The 26,272-nt window shown below is 40.1% G+C and overlaps 1 protein-coding gene across 1 annotated transcript; it reads right to left on the reverse strand.

Annotated features, from left to right (window-relative positions):
* Positions 1-5,024: 5,024 nt before the first annotated feature.
* Positions 5,025-26,106, reverse strand: LOC134658872 (cofilin/actin-depolymerizing factor homolog). Its single transcript, XM_063514541.1, has 4 exons — positions 25,856-26,106; positions 12,177-12,367; positions 6,313-6,444; positions 5,025-5,264 (listed from the first exon to the last, which is right to left on the reverse strand). The coding sequence occupies exons 1-4, from the start codon at positions 25,856-25,858 to the stop codon at positions 5,144-5,146; spliced, it is 447 nt and encodes a 148-aa protein (XP_063370611.1). The 5' UTR covers positions 25,859-26,106; the 3' UTR covers positions 5,025-5,143.
* Positions 26,107-26,272: the final 166 nt, after the last annotated feature.

The raw sequence follows: 26,272 nt of genomic DNA on the forward strand, positions 1-26,272 counted from the left end.
ATTATAAATATTATAATTATATTTTAAAATAATATTTTCTGGTTATAGAAAATACTTACCTCAGCGTGAAAGATTTTTTATATAGCGCGCTGTATCATACACCTTCAAGAGAACAGCGACATCTAGTAAGCAAAATGGAAAACTATAATAAATACGTTATTTTAAGTATCACCAGAGGTTTGCTAATCACCTATTCAGGTACAAGCAGCTTCAAGTTAAAATTACAGAAGTAATACTTATTTATTTCTCTGTTGCCGCATCGCTAATTTTCCTACCTAACGCATATCTTGATGAATGTTGCCCGTAAAAAAACCTGAGCATTTTATCGATTGAGTCATTAGATAAATATCTAAAAAAGTAGATGTATATTTACGTACCTACTATAAGATATTGCGACTCACTAACCCGCCATGGACCAGCGAAGTGGGTCGCACCTTTATATTTTATATAAGCATTTCTGTCCAAACTGATGTAATATTATATTAACATTTAAATGAACGTTTTATCTTATACGACTGAACATGTTATGGCTGATTCAGATTTCAAACTAAGTATTAAATAGACTAGGTATTTTAAAGTTTCAATTTTATCTGAATATGGCAATATTTCTGACAAAGACAAGTCAATAATATAGACTATTTCCAGCCAAATCTGTCTTCGCTCGAAATAAGCCTCGGAAATAAGCTCGCTTATCCAAGTAATATTTAAATCAACTGAGGCAGTTTTGTTCGTAAAATACCTACTTAGCAGTATTACTATTCACTTGTCTTTGTATTCTATGTATAATAAATAATAAAGTATTGAGATTTTCTAAATCTTTTTTAACAACGTCGTGAGTAGTAATTTTTTGACATTTGTTGTCGCACAATAAAATATGATTAATATTATAAATAGGTAATGTTAAACTTCATACTAGAAGTAAAATTGTTAATCATAATATCAATTTTCGGCAATACGCCCAATACGGGTCAAGCATAGAACCCTTCCTTATTATACCCACATTTTTGCCACGATATATGTGTGCACATAAGCAAGCGTTTTGGACTAAGTACTTACACTTAGGGCTTGCAAATATTCGAAACTTTCAGATATTCGAATATTCGACTTTTTCTGACGACGTATTCGAATATTCGAATAATTATTCGAATATTATAAAAAATAAGAAAAGGAACGAGAAATCGGTTTATTATCGTTTTATTCAAAAGCTTTTTTCACATATTGCTAAAACTAAGGATATTTGGCAGAAATCCACTTAATTGACGAGATTTTATCATCCTACTATTTATAAGATGCCCACATTTATAAAATCAAGTAAAACGCCAAAATTAGACGTAATTAATATTTCTAGATAAAACTTATTATAAATGCGTCGTTGCGTGAAATAATATAACTTTAACCATCCAAACACCTAGGTATGTAAGATATGTATTTTTTTTTAATAAGTAATTATTTTCCGATTTAAATTAACTTGTAATCACTCAGAGGCCTGTAAAAAGGCCTTTAATTTCATTGTATTTTGAATATTTATTGACTTTATTTGTTTTGGCAAGTTATTATTCCTAATGGTCGGCTAATTATATAATATTGGAATATTTAAGGGAAAAAGTTAGTTGAGTACTGGGTGGATTATTCGTCAGCTAAAGGTGCATGGTTAGATTACCAAGTTGGGCAGGTTTGGTATGATTAAATTTGAGAATTGCGATAAGTGGCAAGGTTTAGACTTCAAAAATTCGCTTATGCTTTGGTTTCCTCCGATAGCGGTGCCGTCATATAGCGGCCGTCTCCATACAAATACTATGACATCCATATTTAGCCGTATTATTTAGTATGGAGACGGCCGCTATATGACGGCACCGCTATCCTAGCAAAACCGATCTTTAACGTACGCTTGTACTGAATAAACAGAATGACCCTTTAACTTAAAACTTACGCACCGTAAAAATAGCATACTTTTTGATTTCGTTTTCTTTTAAATTGAGTTAGGTTTCACTGTATTCACGAAGTCTATCGAGAGGAATATAGTAAAAATATTATTTCCTTCGTATTTGGGTACCTACCGTTCCTCATTCACTGTAAATACCCGTAAAACACACAGAACCTGTAACTACAGCGGATGACATAGATTTTTTTATAGTAATAAAAAATATTCGAATATTCGAAACCTGAGCGGCCGAATATTCGAATATCAAAACAGGTCGAATATTCGACAAATTCGAATATTCGAATATTCGAATTGCAAGCCCTACTTACACTATTTGTCGGGCCTTATTAAAGTCTGACCAGTAATATATGATCATTGTCAAAAGGGCGCTGTTATTCTCATGTATAGGGTGACAGTTCAGTACAGTATTCCCGTGAAATTCCGCAACATGGCGCGTGATCATATATTCCTAGTCAGGCTTTACCCACGTACCTTACTCTCCCTATCCCTTCTTCCCTACCGTAACCGAGAAATAGTGTAGTCTAAAACGCGGTTAAGTCTGTGTCACTTATTGTTAGAACACAATATTTTCATGAAGACCTTGTGCGTTGCAGGCTTTAGAACTCGGTTAATTTTAAAAGCCGTAACTTACTACCTACCGCACCGCACCGGCGCACGTATCGATAGTGTGTAAGGTGGTTGCCGTATGCGTTAAAGAAGCAGCTATAAGTTAGAGCGAGAAAGGGTTATTTTGTCCCCGCACCAAGGTCACGGTGCGGTAGTCTGTTACGGCTATAATGTGTTCATGTTGTCATTAAAGACCCTGCCTAGGCCACACGGCTTCTACTTTAGAGCACTTTTCTACGACAGTCATTAGATTTATATCCTTAGTGTCTTAGGTCGTAGTCGTTCCGTTTGTGATAGTAAGTAATTGTTGCCACAATGATTCGAATAAATGTTTTAACAAGCATAATGTTTCATTTTACATCACGAAGGGGTTATTCCCACTAGTTACCACCAAGTTCTTACCAGTGGTAACTACTGGGAAAAATCATTCCCAGTAGTTACCACCAAAATTTTGTTTGAGTTAAATACGAACAAAAACAGTATAAAAAAATAAATATAGTGATTTAATAAATCATTATTAAGTCGATTAGAGTGCGACTTGCAATCCGGAGGTCGCGGGTTCGAACCCCGGCTCGTACCAATGAGTTTTTCGGAACTTATGTACGAAATATCATTTGATATTTACCAGTCGCTTTTCGGTGAAGGAAAACATCGTGAGGAAACCGGACTAATCCCAAACGGGCCTAGTTTACCCTCTGGGTTGGAAGGTCAGATGGCAGTCGCTTTCGTAAAAACTAGTGCCCACGCCAATTACTGGGATTAGTTGCCAAGCGGACCCCAGGCTCCCATGAGCCGTGGCAAAATGCCGGGACAACGCGAGGAAGATTATATTTATTAAGTCGATTAGAGTTTTAGTAAACTGCCTTAAAAGTGACGAAAAAATATTGAAACAGTTTAACCGGTACTAGTACAAAAACTATAATATATGCAAGGATAAATTTAATAATCCATTTAGATTATTTTTAAGTGATTTTATTCGGTAATTCAAAATCACTCTATATTTATACTATACTATTTTATACTGTTTTTATTAGTATTTAACTCTAACAAAATTTTGGTGGTAACTACTGGGAATAAAAATTCCCACTAGTTACCACCAAACCGAGTTGGTGGTAACTACTGGGAATAATTTTTCCCAGTAGTTACCAGTGGTAAAAGGTGGGAAAAAAATTCCCAGCAGTTACCACTGGTAACAACTTAGTGGTAACTAGTGGGAATAACCTCACGAAGTAGCTTTTGTTTTGTCATAGAGAAAAAAATACATAAAGTGCTCACTCCATACATCAGTTTTAGTACCAAAAAGACTATTAGGAAAGTCTTATGCTGTTGAGATAAGACTTTCCGGTTGGTGCTACATCTATTGTCAAGTAGCAGTACTGATAGTTCCGCTACTCGATGCTAGATGTAGACACTGAAATTAATAGTCTAAACTGATGTATGGAGTGAGCACTCTTGTCTTACTATATTTCTCTATGGTTTTGTCCAAAATGGAACTTTGTAAGTACCTTTTATTCAGCTACGAACAGTCACAAGGGTCTAAATATATTTGCCGGCCAAAAAAGGATCTTTGATTTTCACATCGACCAATTTTGATTGAAAGAGGGATTTGATTGTAATGTAATAGAGAAGTGTAAGAAAAAAACTTGCCCCTTAAGGCTTCGTCACACGGAGGCGTGAGCGTTTTATATGGAAAAGCGGCGTGCCCCGCTCACGTCCCGCCCGGAAAACGCGCCTGTGTGACGAAGCCTTTAGTTTGACATCCAAAACAGATGGCGCTGTACTGCGCCGTGTTTTGCGGTCACTGAATTGTCAAACGTCAACTTCTGACAATCTCAGTTACCCATCGAGCGCGAAAATGACAAGTCTGTGCAGTTACCGCCGCAAAATGTATGGAGCTCTACAGCGCCATTTCATTTACCTGTCAAATTCGAAGCACAAAATTGTCTTAAATTTTACGCATCACTCAATGTATCTTTTCTGTAGACTATCCAAGCGCGCGCATTATTTTACAACTATTACAAAAGTAAATAAAAGGATAAGGAATGTAAATAAAACAATCGATTCGCTTATATCGAGTGTATTTCTGGATAAATTGGTTACAAAATACTCATCCACCGACCGAAGGCCGGCCGAGCAAAGCCGCGACAGAATCTAACGAAAACTTGATCGCACATCGTTTAGTATATATTACAATCTAAATATTACAAAAAGCCGACCGGCATTCGCGTTAACAAAAAAAAATGCTCGCGTCACTGAATTTAATTTAGTTTGAGCTCACCTTACTCTTTTACAGGAAAATATATATATAATAATTAGTTATAACTTAAATTATTACAATAATCCCGTCCGTCTTATACAGTATCCGGCGATAATTGCATATCGGTCTTTGAAAGGCTGGATTAATTTTGGCTGGATTAAGTGTACATGTCAATAAATACAATGATTGACAGTCGGTAAATAGCTAATGGTCTCTTGCCAAAGACCGATATGCAATAATTACCGTCAAGTACGGTATTCTGTACACCACGGCAGAGAAAGCTTAAGGATGAAACGATATATTATAAGAACCCATGCGCCCCGGTCGTCGTTAAATGCTTATTGGCGGTCCGTGGCGCGGAGTTTCTCCTCGACAGCCTCTTGGGAAGCCTCCGAGAGGTCGGTCGCTTGGATGTATTTCTGTACGCCCACTAGGGACTTCTTCAGGGCGTCGAAAGAGCTGAAACAAATTATTGTCTGATTAGCATGATTACTGCTGAAACTAAGTATACTCCCAGGCAGCGATATCATTGTAACATGACTATCCTTAAAAATTCGTTTACAAAAATGGTGACCTCTAAATTATAACCCTTCTTTTGCTCTGTCGTAGTCCCGTAGGTAATAAGGAGGAATCCACTAAAATATAGGGGATAAAAACTGTTTTGTATCTCGGATACTAAAATGACCGTCGTTGGCCAATTTACTACGCTGTATGCTTTTGTGAATTGAAATATATATACCAAAGAAACAGTGACCTAGCCTTCCAGTGGTCGAGGTCGGATTCAAACATTGTCTTCGGCTTTCACGGCTAACGCCATTACCAACAGTCCGACAAGAACGTGTAGAAATTAAAAAACCGGCCAAGTGCGAGTCGGACTCGCGCACGGAGGGTTCCGCACCATCAACAAAAAATAGAGCAAAACAAGCAAAAAAACGGTCACCCATCCAAGTACTGACCCCGCCCGACGTTGCTTAACTTCGGTCAAAAATCACGTTTGTTATATGGGAGCCCCACTTAAATCTTTATTTTATTCTGTTTTTAGTATTTGTTGTTATAGCGGCAACAGAAATCATCTGTAAAAATTTCAACTGTCTAGCTATCACGGTTCGTGAGACAGCCTGGTGACAGACGGACGGACGGACATACGGACAGCGGAGTCTTAGTAATAGGGTCCCGTTTTTACCCTTTGGGTACGGAACCCTAAAAAGTGGCTATATTGTAGTGTCTCCCTTTCAAATCAATCTAAGAAGATGGGACGACACTACGATGTTGCCATTTTTTAATTCCTACAATTTCTTGTCGGTCTATAGGCCTTCCTTGCACCCTCCTATTCGAATCCTCGCGTTTCTGTTATAGCGAGAGAGATGGTGCTGATGGTGGTGGTGATTTGTTCAGTTGTTGTATAGATGGCATCACCTAAGGCGATCACCGCGTGAGTAACATGTTGAAATTGAGCCACCAATGGGTGACTAGGTAGCTCGTTTAAGTACAAAAATAAGAGATATACCTGGAGTACAACATCTTCTTCTTGACCTTGGCGGTGTCGGGGCACCACGACATAAGGAACAGTTTCTGCTTCTTGCTAGCCTCCGACGTGCCTTGGCACTGGTGCGTGTATTCAAAGTCGAACAGGCCATATCTGGAATAATCAAACAATCATTTTTTTTTTTCGATGTGGCGCGCGCACAGCTCTTGTGAGCAAGGACCCCGCTAAGGATACGGGCGAGCCTTGCTCATATGCATATCTGTCGCCAGTTTTCCCTTAGTCGCCTTATACGACACCCACGGGACGAGATGGGGTGGTGCTATAACAATCATATTAGGTTCAGTTTCTAACTCTCCTCTCCAAGACCGCAGGTTTTTGGGATATATGATACTAGCGACCCGCTCTGGCTTCGCACGGGTTAACAAATTATACATAAACCTTCCTCTTGAATCACTCTATCTATTAAAAAAACCGCATCAAAATCCGTTGCGTAGTTTTAAAGATCTAAGCATGCATAGGGACAGACAGACAGCGAGAAGCGACTTTGGTTTTATACCTATACTATGTAAACTGTAATTCAATAGAACTTGCTAACTATGTAAACAAACCGCCATACTAAAATTGACACTGAATGTCAATTTACTAGTAACTTTTGTTTACATAGTTAGCAAGTTCTATTGAATGTCACTTTAGTGATTTTTGGTTTACTTGATCTGTCTTACAAAAGAGGACGCCGAAGACCACACCAAACGGAACATGGTCAGAAGCGGATCCTGAGTTCAGAAGACTTCAGGTTGCAACAGGAATTCTAAGGGTCAGGTGCAACTCTATAAGCGTGGTGCACAATCAAGGAACTTATCAACGCTAAATATAGCGGAGGAAGCTGTCATTCTCTGTTTCAAATGTCCTAAAGATAAATCGTACCGATTTTCATACCTTTAACACCATTTGCAGCGTTTTGTGGCGAACCCATGTCGATCTGCTTCTAGTCGCGGATGTAGAACACCACGTGTCGGTGCTTGTGGTGGAGAGGGACAGACAGTGTGCGAGAGAGATACCTGCACTCGCCGGTGCCGCCCTCTTGCAGGTGCTCGAGGAACTGCTCGTACTCGGCGTTGCGCTCGCCGATGGTCTCCATAGTGAGGGTGTTAAGTGAAATGACCTTTTTTTGCTTGATTAAAGCATGAAACTTGGCACAGTTGTTCCTTATATCAAAATAAGCCGATTAAGATCGGTAGCCCGGGGGACCCCCCGCTTAAGCCCGAGAGGGGGGGTGGTCAAGTAGCGCCCCGCCCGGCTTCATTCTAAAAATTCTAACAGGCCCCGTTTAGCTAATAGGTCATATTTGGTATCAATTTCGGATAAATCAATAACGTAGAATTCATTTCTGGTATAAAAACTTGCAATTTGTTGAAAAAAATAATAAAAAAACACAAAAAATCTAATTTTTCAAGTGTAATTTTTGTTTTTTATTTATTGTCAAAATTTAACTGCTTGGTTTTTCTACATACAAAAAATATGACAATAAAGCCTATTTAATGCAGATTTTAAAAACATAACTTTTACTAACCTTTATTAAAAGGAAATTGCATAAAAAAAAACTTATATCGTCTCGCGCCGGTGAATATCTTTTTACCGACATCGGCATCGATATAGACAACATCCGAAGTGCACACTCTGGAGACCGATTAAATGTATTGTTTATTGTTGTAGATTCTATTATAAAGATAGAAAAGCGTACAATTTTTTTTAATGTGTCGTTCAGTGAAAAAGGGACCTTAAAAAAATTATCACAGCCAGCCTCGTGTTTGTATAGAAGCATACTCGTATTTAGTTAGTGCCAACCACTCCGTGGACTCCATGGTCCCTGTTCTCAATTAATAAGAAGTAAACTGTAAGTATTCTTTAATATACTTGCTTATTACATTATACCGCACTTTAATTTTGCGTCTTGTGTATTAATACAGTTCCTTCCCCCGACACATGAATGGGTACATTTCGTCATTCACGTATATATGTCAGTTTCAACCATATTCTGGCCACAGCAGGGTTGTCAGAACAGTTTGGAAACAGTCGTCTGCTCCTTGCTTTCATTCCCAAGAAGACGGACTGAGCAAGTTTAAAGAGGAACTAAAGTCTGACCCCAAACATATAATCCTATCCTGATAAGGCTGGTTCTATTTCAGTAGTCGATTCATGTAAAGAATTATTTCGGGCATTTTTTAATTATTTAGCAACGGCTTTATCTGTTTCACTTTACTTTGCTTTACAAGGTTATTTCACCTATCATCATATAAAGGTATAATAAAGTTTTGGCGGATGCTATTTATTTACTGCTGTTGCTCCATCCTGTAGGAGCTTGAATCCTTGTATCGGCCAGGCTAAAAAGGGTCCACGCTTAGATCTCACTTTTATACACCTTATATTAAATGGGGAACCCGGGTTCAAATTCTAGAAGGCATTTATTTGTCTGTTTATCGTGAATACTTGTTCCTGAATTACCTATGGATGTTTTGACTGTATGTATCAAATATATATGATATATATCATGTAGTACCCACATCACAAGTCTTATTGAGCTTACAGTATTACAAGGTAGATCGAGAGAACGCTTGGAATACGAGTACGACTCCTGGTTTTTCAGGGCCTGATAGAAATAAATTAGAGTTTAATTTACCATGACGGTAAGCTTCACTTATAACTACTGATCTTTTAGCGAAACTCATTTCGTTACCACTAGGTAAATCATTTTGAGACACTGTGTTGACAAAACTTCGAAGAGTTAAAAGTCCTTATTTATGCCATCGCGAAATTGTGTAGAGAAACATGTCACAAGTAATGTTCCTCGTGAGATTCCGAATACTCCAAGAACCATGAAAAGTCCGATTCATTTAATATGATGGCCCTAGTTGCAGATGCTGTAAAACAGTCATTGCAAGGTATTGATACGCACAGTAGACACGAACGTAGTCATAGCAGCTAGACTAGATTCATGCGTACGAATATTTCCCCAACTACAGGAATTGTGGGCTCACGTTGACACAGTGGAAAACACGATTACATCCCATGACACACCATTGCATCCAGGTCAGGGAATTATATTTTAAGCTAATAAAATTATCTATTCTATAAGCTAAGTAAACTATCTTTTATTTACCCTAAAAGAGCGGAAGTCTTACCCCTGTATCGAGCATTCAGTGGAAAGGGGAGAAAAAGTGAATTCGAAGCATGGAATCTGTTCAGAGTTCAACCAAACCACTACAAGGATTCAAGCTCTTACAAGATGGAGCAATAGCAGTGGCTAAAAGCATTCCCCTAAAATACTAAAATGTTATTATATGATCGGTAATAAGTGCAATATTGAAGAAGGCAAGTTATACCGGGATATTGAAATGAAGAGTTGTATAATGTTATACCTGTTCTATGAGATTAAGTCACTGCTAAATTATTTTATTATTAAATTCCATAATGTATACCTACTTCTAACAAAAGGGAGCCATATAAATGCCCTATTACGCGCAGTGTACCGAGGGGTTGATGTTTAGGTTCAGACGTTAGTTCGTCGTCAAACTTGCTCAGTCCGTCAGACTTCTTGGGAATGGAAGCAAGAAGCAGACGACGGGTTCCACACTGGTCTGACACCTGCTTTGGTCAGAATATGGTTGAAACTGACCAGAAGTAAATGCAAACCGGAATATAAAACGCGATGCAACTACATGAATGATGAAATGTACGCATTTATGTGTCTGGGGAAGGAACTGTATTACGACACAAGACGCAAAATTAAAGTGTGGTAGGGTAATTCGCCAGTAACTGGCCACTTTTAGTAACTGGCCACCCAAAACCAAAAATTCATTTTAGGCTAGCCAGTGGCCAGTTATTGAAAGCTGGCCAGTTTTTGGAACCTTATACTAAAATGAATTCTGTTTATAGGTGAATAGAATTCATTTTTAGTTTAGAGCGGCTAGTTATTAAAGCGGCCAGTTACTGGCAAACTATTCTATAATGTAATAAGTAAGTAGATTAAATAATACTTACAGTTTACTTCTTATTCATTGAGAACAGGGACCATGGAGTCCATGGAGTGGTTGAAATTAACTATGCTTCTATACAAAAGAGAGGCTCTATGATAAATTTTTCCAAGGTCCCTTTTTTCACTGAACGACACATTTTTTTTCTAATCAAATATTATGTACGGCTTTCTATCTTTAATATATGATCTACAATAATAAACAACACATTTAGTCGGTCTCCAGAGTGTGTACTTCGGATGTTGTCTATATCGATGCCTATGTCGGTAACAAGATATTCACCGGCGCGGGACGATATATGTTTTTTTAATGCAATTTCTTTTTCATAAAGGTAAGAAAAAGTTATGTTTTTAAAATCTACATTAAATAGTCTTTATCGTCATATTTTTTGTATGTAGAAAAACCAAGCAGTTTAATTCTGACAATAAATAAAAAACAAAAATTACACTTGAAAAATTAGATTTTTTGTGTTTTTTTATTATTTTTTTCAACAAATTGCAATTTTTTTATACCAGAAATGAATTCTACGTTATTGATTTATCCGAAATTGATACCAAATATGACCTATTAGCTAAACGGGGCCTGTTAGAATTTTTAGAATGAAGCCGGGCGGGGCGCTACTTGACCCCCCCCCCTCTCGGGCTTAAGCGGGGGGTCCCCCGGGCTACCGATCTTAATCGGCTTATTTTGATATAAGGAACAACTGTGCCAAGTTTCATGCTTTAATCAAACAAAAAAAGGTTCGACCTTTTTTTGTTACTTAAAACCTTAACTACCACGTCGATCTGCTTCTCGTCGCGGATGTAGAACACCACGTGTCGGTGCTTGTGGTGGAGAGGGACAGACAGTGTGCGAGAGAGATACCTGCACTCGCCGGTGCCGCCCTCTTGCAGGTGCTCGAGGAACTGCTCGTACTCGGCCTTGCGCTCGCCGATGGTCTCCACGTCGATCTGCTTCTCGTCGCGGATGTAGAACACCACGTGTCGGTGCTTGTGGTGGAGAGGGACAGACAGTGTGCGAGAGAGATACCTGCACTCGCCGGTGCCGCCCTCTTGCAGGTGCTCGAGGAACTGCTCGTACTCGGCGTTGCGCTCGCCGATGGTCTCCACGTCGATCTGCTTCTCGTCGCGGATGTAGAACACCACGTGTCGGTGCTTGTGGTGGAGAGGGACGGACAGTGTGCGAGAGAGATACCTGCACTCGCCGGTGCCGCCCTCTTGCAGGTGCTCGAGGAACTGCTCGTACTCGGCGTTGCGCTCGCCGATGGTCTCCACGTCGATCTGCTTCTCGTCGCGGATGTAGAACACCACGTGTCGGTGCTTGTGGTGGAGAGGGACGGACAGTGTGCGAGAGAGATACCTGCACTCGCCGGTGCCGCCCTCTTGCAGGTGCTCGAGGAACTGCTCGTACTCGGCGTTGCGCTCGCCGATGGTCTCCACGTCGATCTGCTTCTCGTCGCGGATGTAGAACACCACGTGTCGGTGCTTGTGGTGGAGAGGGACGGACAGTGTGCGAGAGAGATACCTGCACTCGCCGGTGCCGCCCTCTTGCAGGTGCTCGAGGAACTGCTCGTACTCGGCGTTGCGCTCGCCGATGGTCTCCACGTCGATCTGCTTCTCGTCGCGGATGTAGAACACCACGTGTCGGTGCTTGTGGTGGAGAGGGACGGACAGTGTGCGAGAGAGATACCTGCACTCGCCGGTGCCGCCCTCTTGCAGGTGCTCGAGGAACTGCTCGTACTCGGCGTTGCGCTCGCCGATGGTCTCCACGTCGATCTGCTTCTCGTCGCGGATGTAGAACACCACGTGTCGGTGCTTGTGGTGGAGAGGGACGGACAGTGTGCGAGAGAGATACCTGCACTCGCCGGTGCCGCCCTCTTGCAGGTGCTCGAGGAACTGCTCGTACTCGGCGTTGCGCTCGCCGATGGTCTCCACGTCGATCTGCTTCTCGTCGCGGATGTAGAACACCACGTATCGGTGTTTCTTGTCCTTCTTGATCTCTTCGTACGTGGTCTTGCACGCGTCCGACACTGTCACACCTGACGCCTGGAAAGAGAGGGAAGATTAGGCTTGCTACTTTTTGAATTTAGAATCAGTCGGCAATATCTAATTTACAAATTTTCGTTTTGTAAACGGTGATTCAACGTCTTTTCAGCGACGGTGCAGCCGATAAATTCAAGATCATGCATTATATTAGAATATACCTATGTCATTAAACTAGCATACTTAACAAATACAAAATAAGTATGAAAATGTATGCCAACGCTGTAATTTTTATGCCACGTTAAGAGCCAACAGGAGTGGTCATTTCTCCATACAAACGTACTCGACTGTTTCCTCCGTGGGTTTTGAAGCTAGAGCAATGATTTTTTCAACACAAATTATTATCATGCCGCGATCAGAAAGGGATTAGAAATAACAGATTTCCATACACTTACGTCAAAATCAATATGGATTGACAGCTATCTCAATCCCTTTCTAATCGCGATTCAGTAATAATATTGTCAATATCTGTGTCGGACCGTTTTGCTTTTTTTGATATTTTTGTTTTTTAAGGCGCTAGAGCCCTTCAAAAATGGCCTAATTGACTATGCCGCAATGAGAGGCGTGCTATTCAAAACTGACATCAATTAGTCAAAAAAAGCAAAACGGTCCGACACAGATAATATCATAATCATTTAGATTTCCAAATTTGGTTACGATTGGTTAAGTTTTGGAGGAGGAAACACTCGAGTACGAAACCTCGATTTTTGATATTTTTACGCAGGATTTTTCGCCTTGTCCTTATCGCACTAGTTTTAGGAGCCGCTTCCGTTAGCGAGACGGGTATATTTACCTAAAATATTTAAATCTTAGCTCCTGTTGGCTTTTAAATTTGTACATGTCGAATGCCGATAGGTTATGATTCGCGAGGATTGCAAACATCTTAATGCGAATGAAGAAGATTTAGAAGATAACGTAATCTTGCAGAATGCTCACTATCGCAAATGTTTATCTAACCTATCCTAACCACTGACAATTCCTTTTGAGACAGTGTGGAAATGCCACCATAAACGTCAAGTCCCTATGAAAATAGATACTTGTCACTTCAAAGTCGCTACAAGGTTTAGAATGACTCTTTTAGAAATAATCTTTTAAACGAATCAAGCTTATCGTCGTAATACAAAGTTGATCGGACCGTCGGTCTACCATCGCGCCGACATAGTTCCAAGGCGAGTGTTCATTTGTCGGGTTTATATCCGTTCAGCGACGCATTTAGCGCGGGATTGCAGTACTGAGCAAGGTCGGTGAGCCTGTTTACAAGACTGATATGTGTGAAAATGTGTGTCGGTTGCCTATGGCCACATAGATAGTACCTAGTAACTACTATTAGAGAGATAATAGTAGTACGTTCAGAATTCAGTTACATAACCCATGTTTGACAGCGGAAGATTGTGCCCTGTCCTCTTCGGAAACCCCTATAGACGGTGCGAGAACTCGCATGCGAGTTTCATTACATTGCGTCATTTGATCGGTCGGCTGAATTGATGTAACCTCAATGGTCCGCAATGTAACTAAAATAGTATACGAGTTCGCGCGCCGTCTATATGAGCCCTTAGGGGCCAAGTCTCTTCTTAGCTTCTTAGACAATGCCTTAATTATTACGAGCCTGACCGATTTAAACAGAAATTCCACCGTTCTATCCAAGTAAGTCGAGTGTAATAGATGAGCGAAATGGACCCGTTTGTAAAAAAAATCAGACCGGTCAAGCATCAAGAAAACTCCTTCAGTACAGTTAAAGGAAAAACATCTCCAACCCTAGCTAGCTTGACCCAAGAACACGACCAGCAATGGACAACTGACGAATGTGTCTTTATTTTTTCTCGTAATTATTTCAACAAAGATTATATACCCTGGAGGTGACGAACACAAACTAAAACAAGTAAACCATCATCTTAGACGGAAACATCAATTCACAACAGCTTTCGTCCCGTCTATATTTAACTCTGCCACTTTGCTGGTCCAGTAATGACGTTAAATCTTAGCTACGTGCATGGAAGTCCATCAGACAATCTGTATGTCAAGCGACAACTACTAACTATTCCAATTCAATTTAGAAACCCTTATCCCATTTACGGTTAACCGAATTGCTCCAAAACCCGAAAAGTATCCATAACTGAAAAATATTATTTATATTTATTTATATGAGCCTAGTGTCCCACTGCTGGGCAAAGGCCTCCCTCCTCCCTTTCCACGTATCCCGGTCTTGACCAGTCTCCCACCAGCGGGCTCAGCACGGTTCCATTTTTATCGACTATCACTATGCCCGTCACTTTCGCACTTACATACTTGTTAGAACGTGACAGGCATGGTGATAAACGATAAAAATGCGACCATGCTACTAGGGCAGTTCCTGTCAAAGGCGTCAAGGTCATCTCGCCATCGCCGTCGAGGTTTGCCGCGACCCCGGGTTTGATGTGGGACCCAAATAAGACTGAAAAATATATCATTGTAAAATGTCAAGTGACAATTGGCAAGGTGCGCAGTCGGTGGAGGGGGAAGTGGCGCTGATCGTCACAAACACAGGTAATCTTATGGAATGTCTGACATTAGTACTAGCGGCACCCGCTTGAACTAATTTTACTCCATAAGATTTAACGTAGAAAGTCTGCCAAAATGAGGGCAGCACCAGTCGTGCACCTAGCGAATATCCACCAATTAAATTAGCAGACAAATACAGTACATGTCACAAAGATTTGATACTGATACGCCTGTGCTAATAATACTATACAAGTCATAAAACAGCGACGCCATGCGTCCATGACATGAGTAATCGCACAGATAATGACAGGAACTAAACATCTGTTCAAAATTCGTGTCGACATTTCGCAAATTGTTGCGAGTTCGAATTAGATGAGTAATGCCCGAAGATTTTACCTGACCATATATGGTCTTGAAACTATAATATAATGATACACTTTACAGTGCATACTTAGAGATTGGCAGAACTGATTTTGGTGCTTATCTGGTTGCAATAAGTTTTAGGAATACAATTGCTACTGATCTTTGAAAAATGAACGGTCTCTCTTATAGATGTATGACTATGGTCATACCAGTGTAATGAATGATGATGTAATGACGTCACTTACACATACGTCCACATTCCCCAACAAGGAAAAAGGAAAATTTTACCTACTTCGGGATTAAATAAATACTTTTAACGTAGTTTCATGACCACACAGGCAAATATTATGTATTATATGGTACTGTGGTAAAGAAAGTGCGTGTGTCGTGATATAAATGAGATTGTATTAAACATAGAATGACAGGCCTTTAAGTGTCTGACATTTGCTTTAGCTTCTTTTTAAGCCTTTTAACTGAAGTCGTGAAAGTGCCTACGTAACAGAACATCTGTAAAGATATTATCTTTCTGTGTTAAGGCTAGACCACACCGCGAAGTACCAACACGCTCCGCGATTTTTACGCCATTTAGGGTTCTAGCTAAATTGGACATTCCATAGCGTAAGCATGGAACAAACAATTTAGCTTGGACCCTTAATTGTGTAACAATCCCCTGTGGTGACTGTACATCGCTTACTCTTCACGTACAAGTAGGCCGTGGGGCATGCAATGCAGGCAATGTATTTGCCGGGGGCCGGAACCGCATGCGATGTGGTCTGGCCTTTAATCCTCTCGTCTGACCGCAGATCAGGCGATTCCAGTGTCTCCATTAATATCGACTATATCGAGTAACAGCTGAGTTAACCTATGAGTCAGAAAAACGCGAGTCATCTCGCGTCTCGGCCCGATATCGGCCGTTTATGTAAATAAATACATACTTTGTTTTTACTTTAGTTGAACCGGTGTGAGTGATGTTTGATCAGGTGGTCGACAATGATATTATATAATATAACTATAGATAGGTTATACTCGTACTTGAGGAGCTTAAAAAATACTTCCATATTTATTTCTGTGCCTACTAAAAATCTGTTATTTTTGATTGATTTTCGAATTCTATCCATCTTTGTCGTACTCGTTGTTAAATATAAGCTCGTCTCTTTCTCTTTCGGTGTGCAGGAGCTCGTTGGCACGTCTACATTTCTCGCTTGCCCAGGTGCGACTAAAGGCAACTTGTATAATTTGTCACAAGGCGCGCTTTCTATTTTGGAACGCTTATAACCTATCTGTGGTCGAGCGTTTTTAACTATGAGTAGGAACGGTACGTACGATGCAATATAGAGTTCTACTAATAAAAGTATGTACGTATGTGCCTAATAAGAAGTTAAATGTATACTTTAGGTACCTCTTGTTAAAAGCGACTTTAGATTTGAGAGCTAATCAGTAATCATGCTAGCCCCACTGGCGACAATTTATTAATAACACACTAACTAATGTTAATTCGCGTTAACCATCATTACCCCCTAGCAACTAACCGCACAGGGTAAACTCGTTTGGCATCCCCTCGACCTCGGCGACAGATACCATCAAATTTGCTGTCTAACCTACTAACTTTTAACGCGCATAGCTGGTCGGAAAGTTCGTAGACCGAGGTCATTTTGCTAATCTCTAGATATAAAGCAATTGCCCTTTTATAAGATTTATGGCTAAGTGACAATCTTTAACAGAAGACGAAAATCGAAACTTATGTATGCGCATGATCAAATTACTTTTAGAAGGCTGACCCATCTGTCATTTTACGATAAATGTCTACTTTTACATGGATTGGCTTTTTTCGATAAAAAGTAGTTATCAATGTTACGACCCTTGCATCATACCTACTCGGATTTATTTAATTGCAATCAAACAGGAATTAGTCAAACCTTGTAAGATTTTATTACACCGGGACTAGTAAAATAAAATCGCAAAGATTTCTGTGATACCTACTTGAGTGATAACGTAGATTCCTTAAAATCTTTACTACTTAAATACTTGACAACAGTTTAACACATTATAAAACAACGTATATTCTGGAATACGAGCCGCGTTCAATCCCTCCTACGTGGCAGATCGAAATAGAATCAGTAGACATTGGCCGTAGCTCTATTATTAGTAGTCGATGCAACACGTGGTCCATACATCATTGAACCTTAGGAGGGCTTCCCGTCTAGCCAACCCGATAGAGTTAAGTCGACGAGTAGCGGGAAAGGTAGGTTACATTTGGTTGGTCTTTTTGGCTTGATCGGTTTGTATACTTTGTATAGATTTAAAGATAACGGACGTAAAGAGAAACGTGAAGGAAAACCTTAGGAGGGCTTTCGTGTAACTGTAGGATTGTCAGCTAGACGAAGTGGAAGGTACCTACAGATGAGAGGACCAGGTTAAAGCTGCGGTAAATAGCGTGTGTTGTGGACTTCCACCGATATCTGGAATGATTACCGACGACAACTTCTTCAAGAGTGTAACTGATACATATTAGTAAAATATATACAGTCGAACAGCTAGGAATGGACACATAAGGTTAGTACTTTGTGTGCTTTGCTTAGTCATTCAGGTTATGCTATCGATAACAGATAAAGCGACAGTCAACAAAGAGTAGATAAGTACTATAAAATATCGATTGTTTATAGTGGCCTATTTGCTAAATAAATTTTTGAGTTTGAGTAGGAACCATACATTTTAATCTAACCAACTATGAAAAGGAGAAGGATATTTCCAGCACAGGATTAAATAAAATAGGCTGATAGTAATGATTTGATGATTCACTGGATAGTCGCCAAAACATACAAAACGCAAGTCATCTTACCTTCTCATACCATGACCTAATAAAATTAGCGAACAACATGAAGTTTCTGTTAATACTGACATTGGTACGTAAACATACATTTGTGTCTGGATAAATCTTTCATCCTGCCCGTTCGTCCGCGGCCTTGCTCCATTATAGTCAGTAACAATATTGTCGCTAGACTCGTAACTAGTGACATTGCAACATGGTTAGACCATTTCATAACAAAGTTCGCTTGATCAAAATTCTAATCGAAAATTGGACATATTCTCGAAAACCAAACTGGCGTCTCTTTAAACGATTTCCACATCCGATGCCTAACAAAATCGGAAGTAGCATGGACTTAAAAACAAAGCATTTATATTTTATATGTTATTTATTATTCCATTGCCGTCCGCATTCTAAGAAGTAAGAACCATGACGGTTGCTGACTCACCCGTCTCGAGTCTCGACTCTTTCACTCTGTAACAGGTTTTATTGAGTCCTCCAGTGGCATTTACTAATGATTAGCAACAAATACTCCTATGAACATCCTGTGACACTGCGTTTTTTTTTTGGATTTTATGGCCTGGTTACGAGACCTTTAAGCCAAGTATTTATTTGACACTGCGTCCTATAAGCCTAGGGTTGTCATATAAAGTTTATAGTCCTCTTCTTTCTTTTTTTGTGCATATATCTAACTAAATGTAAGACATGATAACTGATACATGATAAACACATTGTAATTGTAACGAAATTTACAACTTTCAAGTCAATAAACATCGCCTATTAAAACTAGCATGTAAATCTTCTGTAATGAATGTAACTTCTGCCAACATGATTAATAATGCTCGCCAGTGGTCGCCTACGCGTTTCTGAAAGTATAGGACCTTGATGAAACTGATGCACAGTATCATGTGTTACGTTACGTTTTACGTAACGACTTTCGTTTTTCGGCCCAATTTCAAGATGCTGAAACAACTGAATGTCCGATTGAGCTATACGTCGGTTACTATTCCAAGTTCTAACATCGCATCGAAACAATCCTGCTGCAGCATATCCATTCCTTAACTTCGAGAGTTGAGTTGTTCGTATCTATATTGCTCTTGCATATTCCGAGCGATAGAAACGCAGATAACGAAATATCAAATAGAGCAATTCTCCTCAGCAGCGAGTAAGCTATTAAAATGGCGGAAAATGCCATCATATTGGACCGTTACCTACATTTGCTCCCACGAGTTTTGTTCTGAATTAGCTCCAAATAATTGCGTTGTAACATAAACATATTGACGTCAATAATGATTCCGGCAACACTACGAGTATTGCTCACTCCTATTTCCAACGTTTTGCAACGTATAACGCTCCACATTCACTAGGCGAGTATGTCAACATTAAAATTAATCTTTTAGAGCCATTTCTGCAACATTTTAAAAACGAGAGAGCGTATTTGCACTGGGGCTTAGTATGTAATTTAATGTCAGTACAATACAATGCAGTGTCCCATCGCTGACGAGTTAAGTAACAAAACAGCCGGCCTAGCCAAGCTGACAATCGCGATCGCTTCGACAACGAAACGCTTTGTGTCTCTCTATCGCTCTTCCATATTAGTGCGACAGTGACAGTTTCGTTTCGATCGCTCGCTACGGAGCGTAAGCGATTGGCACGATGGCTACGCGGCCAGGACCAGTTATCGATTTTCTCGAGGTTGATGGCTAACGGTTGCATCTAAAACAGTGAAAATAGTTCACGTTTGCTATGACTATGAGCCCCGGATTGAGAAGACATTTTAAAATATCTATTCAATTACCCACGGGGAGTCCCCAAACAGAAATAACTGCCACGTCACTAATATCGATATGGCTACAATTCACTAGAGCTTGCCAAACCGCATATCTGGCCTGCTTCTTTGACTTAGGTCAACCAGATTAAGAAGCGGTTGCATCAATCCGTCCGTCTTCGTTAAAGAGTTCGCGAATTGTTATTGTATGGGAAGTTTCATTACACTGCTGAATGAAGTTGATCAGTCCGCTATCACTACTTGTTTTTGGTGCAACTGGCACGATGGATACATACATCATAAGATTGGTAAGGGTATTTTGGGGGTGTAATACGAGACATCAAACGTGACTAAAGGGACGTCCTTAGACTAAGTTCTACGCAAGAATAAGGCAGCATACAGCCAATTCGAACGTACAGTCAGCAGCAATAGTTGCTAAGCGGGCGAGGTGTTCAAAATAATCTTGACGCGACTTTATTGTTAAGAGAATAAGAGCGCGTCAAGGTAATTATGAACGCCTCGCCTGCTTAGCAACTTCTGCTGCTGACTGTACACTTGACATCAAAATGAAATGGTAGAGGTTCACGGTCAGCAGAAGACTATATGAAGACCAATGACGACGACGAATCTCAGGGCCAGATTTTAAGTCACTTATGTCACCTACAAACGAAACAAAAAAAATAGTGAATTGACTTTATAGCTAGCTAGAAAGGACAATGGTCGATGGTTATAAATACGTAACGTAGATGAATGAGACGTGTCACAAGTGTAAAACGCCGCTGGCGGACGTCCAAGACAGAAATTGTTCTGTTATGTCAAGAGGTACTTCGTGAAATCGTAATAAATACTCGCCTTTATGCGTCCTTCTGACCTGATACTGTTGGGATTACATTTACTCATCTTCTCATCTAGTGTTGATTCGACTTCGACATTCTTAGAAGGTCTTTCGATGTCCTAGTCTCAATAACATATTATTTACCATTCTTTAGATAGTTTAGATTTAAATATAAAGTTGAAAAGCGACTTGCCCGACCAATTTTTGTTGCTCACCTCGGGCATCGGGAAAACCTCATGTCCACGACAATACGAGTAATAATAAATAATTGGTGTAAAATACATTGGTCTTCCAATTAGAAATTAGACTAATTCGAGTAATAGGGACGCAGATACAATATTGTACGATGCTCGCGATGAAGTTCCGCCATAATTTTTTCCTTGGGAACCATATTCCTAGTATTTTATCAGCTTGTTTAATTTGCCATTTTCCTGATTATTGCGGTCATCCTTTCAGTTATTGACTTGTTTTCCTTAATAGTGTCAAAATTAGCCACATTTCTGGTTCCGTCTGATGGGACCGTGTTTTCCCAGGATTTTCCTTATCAGGTCAGGGCGGATTATTTAAATCAATTCAAGTGGAAGAGTTGAACTTATCTTGTCAATGAAGGATTAATGTTTCTCTGACTTCTCTGTTACACCTCATGTTAATAATCAAAACATTATATCCGTGAATGAGCTCCAGCGGGCGATTACATGACATTTAAGCTCTCTAAACGGTCTTTTAAATGGTGGATCTGTCAAGGGCTTGTCAAAAGATACGCTTTATAAATGATCAGGCTCAAAAGACCAGAGTTTATACGGAGAAACTAGTACATTACATTAGGGAGGTGAATTCGTGAGTGCTCCAGATCGCAGGTGTTTGTGTATCTCTACTCTGTATAAATATGCGATCTGGGGCTTTACGAATTACCGCCCGTGGTTTGTCTAAAGTTTTACGTCTCGCCTTGGCCAGGAAGTGAGATTTTCTCCTCGCGTAGCGTGGTGACGTAAAATATATAAATGATTCACATCACCAATGATCACCTAGTCATAGTAATCACAGCTTAAATCCGTCACGATTACTTTAAGACAGTTGAGTAACTCACTACCAACGATCACATCATGATCGACTAATCATCGGCACAACACAAGTGCGTATTATTTGAGCCGTTTGGTCCGGGGCAGTGACCTCACCATGCGTCACGGTCACGGTTGACTCATTCAGGTGTCGGGCCAAGGAGACCGGCCTGCATCCTTGCGCGGAAGACTTAAACTAGATGAGATAGATACAGTTTTCCTATTAAGTGTTCTTAGTTTTATGTTAGTCTGTTCGGAAAGAGTCGTGGAATGTATTGGGCCCCATACATTCAACAACTCTTCTCTTTCCGCATAGAGTCTATTGTTATTTTTTTTAAATACACTGTCCTTGAACAAACAATCCTTGTCCTTGTAGTAAACAATGTAACCTACTTAGTGTACCTACCACGTGTCTACCATATCTCACCGCGCGACATAATTTAAGGGCGAGAATAACCTGATACCTGATAGAGGAGCATAACATGAAATTGTGGGTTTCCATCAGAGAAGGGTCCTTATGCCTCATGTGCAATAAGGACCTTTTTATCAGAATTTCTGTTGGAATTTCAGAAAAAAGAACCTTATTGCATTTGAAGCATAAGGACCCTGGAAAGCCACAATTGTCTGTTGTCCCGCATTAATGAGAATTTTCTGAAGATTGGCAGAATGGTCAAATGCCCAGAAAAATATTCTTCGGCTTTAACAGTTTAAACGCCGAAAAAAGCTCTAAATACACGAAATTAAATGTGTTTGTGCGAGATAGCCCGTGGAATGGAATACTTTTAAAAGGCGTAATAGTGACCCTCTAGCCAACAAGTTTGGAGACGAACCCTGTTCCATAAAGTAAAAGTGGAATTAAAGGGTTCGTCACAACGGCGCGTTTTCCGGGCGGCGCGTGAGCGGGGCGCGCCGCTTTTACATATAAAACGCTCACGCCCCGCCCGGAAAACGCGCCTGTGTGACGAAGCCTTATGTCGAGTAATCAAGCAGCAAGGGCGAGGTAACAGGGATTAACCGCTCTAATTGACAAGTTGAGTAGGTCCGTCTGATAACCGGTACAAGTAAAAGATAGCGAGATAACGACCGATTAGGTTAGATACCGCTGAACGTTTATTTCACAAGAAAAATAAATAAAATCGATGAATTTATTGAATTCGAAAATAATATTATTGCTTTTTCTCTACCAGTCAGTTCGGCTACTTCGGCTATCGGAAGAAATATTGTTTGTATCGGAAGTAATAATAAGTTTTCAGTTGTAGAAATGTCAAACCATTCTGTCTATAGTACAGTACAGATAGACCAAGCTATCTCTGCACGAACTTGGCAAGCGACACGAGTGACAAAATACGGCGTTGGTGTTTATGGCGTACTTATAATGTAATGTCATCATCTTCCTTGCGTTGTCCCGGCATTTTGCCACGGCTCATGGGAGCCTGGGGTCCGCTTGGCAACTAATCCTAAGAATTGGCGTAGGCGCTAGTTTTTACGAAAGCGACTGCCATCTGACCTTCCAACCCATAGGGCTAGGCCTTATTGGGATTAGTCCGGTTTCCTCACGATGTTTTCCTTCACCGAAAGGCGACTAGTAAATATCAAATGATATTTCGTACATAAAGTTCCGAAAAACTCATTGGTACGAGCCGGGGTTTGAACCCGCGACCTTCGGATTGAAAGTCGCACGCTCTTACCACTAGGCCACCAGCGCTTTACTGTAATGTAATGTATTACGAAGTTAATTTTGACATACTCATACATGCATCTTCTTCTACAACATTTTCCGGTCAGAGTTTTCCAAAGAAAAAAGACTTGCCAAAGAAATGTTTGACCTAAAGCGCAAAATACATCAGAAAATTTTCTGATTCATCTAGTTACTAGACCAGAAAACTGTAAGAAATGTAATGTAAGCCAATAGAATTCAACATGTTCAAAGATAAGATAAGACTTAACTACACCCAAAAATGTTTCCAACAGAAAACTAGACTTATTAAGTATTATAAATATTATAATTAAACAATTCCATAAGTCACGGAAAAACACATCTAAATCCCAAGCCATAAAGATGAACAGGAAATGCTAATTAATAACTGTATCTGTCATGACTAATTCATGAACTTGCAACTTTTTATTGTTTTTAATATGGGTGCGGCCTATGGATTTTTCCAGGTGGACGGGTTACATGGGTGATATATGTGGCTTTCCAAAAAAAGGCTCTTTATGCTACATGTGTATAAGTAGTATAAGGAGCCTTTCCATCGGAGAAGGGTCCTTCATGTGTATAAGGAACCTTTGCCGGTCCCATAGTGGGATACCCTCCTCCAATTGAGGGGGAATTTAAATTTTCTCGAGGCAGAGGTGTAGAGTTGGAGCCGGTGTAGCTTTATTTGACGTTCAAAAGCGCATTGTAATATGCCTACTTGGATAAACTATCTTTTATCTTTATCTTTACATCAAAGAAGGGTCCTTAATGTTCCATGTGCAAAAGGAATATTTCCATCAGATCCACATGTAGTATAAGGACCCTTTTCTCATGGAAAGCCGCATATTACAGTCGGACAAGTTGTCAAGTGATTATGGTGTGGCACACCACAGTACAAAACGATGCTTTTGTATTCATGTCATCCATCTAATTCAACTCCTCAGATTTTGGAGCACTAAGCAAACCAGGAAAAGGGAGCAGGAGCACCTTAAGACAGGTTACCCTAAGCCAGGGGTCACCAATTAGTTTCTTCTAGGGTCCAGTTTATAAAATAAATTTGACCACCGCAGTCCGTTTCAAAATAAGTAACAAAATAATATAGGCCGGTGGTCCAGATCCGGACCGCAGTCCGCCGTTTGGTGACCCCTGCCCTAAGCCAACAGTATCTAAAAAGAGTCTAAAGTAGGTATAACCCATAAGTGCCAAATAGGCCTGCAAAGAGTGAAAAGAGACGGAGGCGCAGATGTGGCCCTCGGGTCAAAAAGTTTGGAGACCCCTGCGATGAGTAGTTACTCATCAGGATGCAGTGCTTAATTTGTTTGTTAAAATCCATTTTAACCCTTCGAAAGCCTTGTTCCATATATGTCATAGACAATTTGAACTTTAATTTACAATTTCAAGGTTATTAATTCAGTAGCAAATTTTAGACACAGGCATTCGAGGGGTTTTGATCATATCTAATTCTTAAAACCGTGTTAAAACAGTGCTTATTACTGAAACCTTGACTTGATGAGTTAACTAATTTGTCAATTCTTAGTCAAAGTGTATTCTACAAGTAAATTAATAATTCAATAGGCCATTTAAACACATGATTCAGCGCTGCCAATGCTTGAGCTCCAATACTGACAAATAAGGAAATATAATGTCAACTACAAGCTATAAACGTAACCATATGACTCAGGCATTCTGATAAGACTCCTTGTATATTCTAAATAGTCACTAATTTGGAATTTCTTTCGATTTCTCTGTTATATCGTTACGAGGTTTTTAACGATTTGCATATCAGGTTAGTTTTACGGAAGATTTAACTGGCACAAGATTTATAAGGCACGATGTTTGAATTAGCGAGTGAGTGACCTTGACACTGCGTCAGGCGGGAGCATTACCCCCGGTCTGCACCGACGCCCATTCCGCGACTCTATTCACCCGAAATAGACGTGAAATGTATGTGACAAGCGCCGCCGACCGCTATACCATATATGGTAAAACTGAATGCGATTGCGCGGCGATGCAAACCCTCACTCGGTTCGATGCCCTCGGTACGCCACCGGCATCGCCAAATAACCTTCATAAACTACGAGATACCATTTCTTTCAACTATTCAGCAATCCAGTAACGCCCAAAATTCCACAGCCGTCAAAAAAGGCGCTGCAGACTCGTCGTAACCTATCAACCATACGTGAAATCCAACACCGCTAATCCAAACCCAACATCCGACATCCACTCCGGAACGGACGTGTTTTAGTCAGCTCCAGTTTTAATAACGCTAAAAACACAACACGTGGCATAGAATCACTGAACGGTGACATTTAATTTAACGAGAAAAGGCGTGCGAACTCGGCGGTGGTTCGTGCGAAATATGGCGGCACCGGTCTCACAAGAATAGATTCCGTTGCAATTTCGGCATTACGATACGTTTTTCGACGCACCCACGATAATTTTTCACAACACAATTATGAAGCACTGCAATCTATTCTCCTCACTTACCATTTTTGATGTTATTCACGTAAAAATTTCACCACTAACTTCACCGACTCCGCGACAACAGCGAGCGACCGGAACGACACTGATCCGTACAGTTGGCTGCCCGTTATTTTGCGACAGCGAATGAGCCAATGGGCGCATGTGTCAAAAATGTATAGTAAAGTCAGTACACTTCCCAATTATTTACAATTAAGTTTATAACAATGTAATTAAGCAGAGTTGAATTAGAATCTAGATTCTATATTTATATAATTGTTTTGAATTATTTAAACCATCTTTTAATTTTCTGTAGGAAAATTGCACGAATAGATAATGTGGACACTTCAAAGTTGTACTAACAACGTCGATGCTGTCGTGACAATGAATACTCGAATATATTTATATCTTGATAAATGAAAGTCACATCAGCGGGATGAGATA

The sequence above is a fragment of the Cydia amplana genome, chromosome 23 (assembly GCF_948474715.1).
Source record: "Cydia amplana chromosome 23, ilCydAmpl1.1, whole genome shotgun sequence".
NCBI lineage: Eukaryota > Metazoa > Arthropoda > Insecta > Lepidoptera > Tortricidae > Cydia > Cydia amplana.

Excerpts from the sequence above, each read along its gene's own strand:
- LOC134658872 (XM_063514541.1), bottom strand. Across the intron at positions 6,445-12,176 it reads GGCGGCACCGGCGAGTGCAG|ATATGGCCTGTTCGACTTTG; the intron begins GTATCTCTCTCG and ends TGATTATTCCAG. Across the intron at positions 5,265-6,312 it reads AAGAAGATGTTGTACTCCAG|CTCTTTCGACGCCCTGAAGA; the intron begins GTATATCTCTTA and ends AATTTGTTTCAG.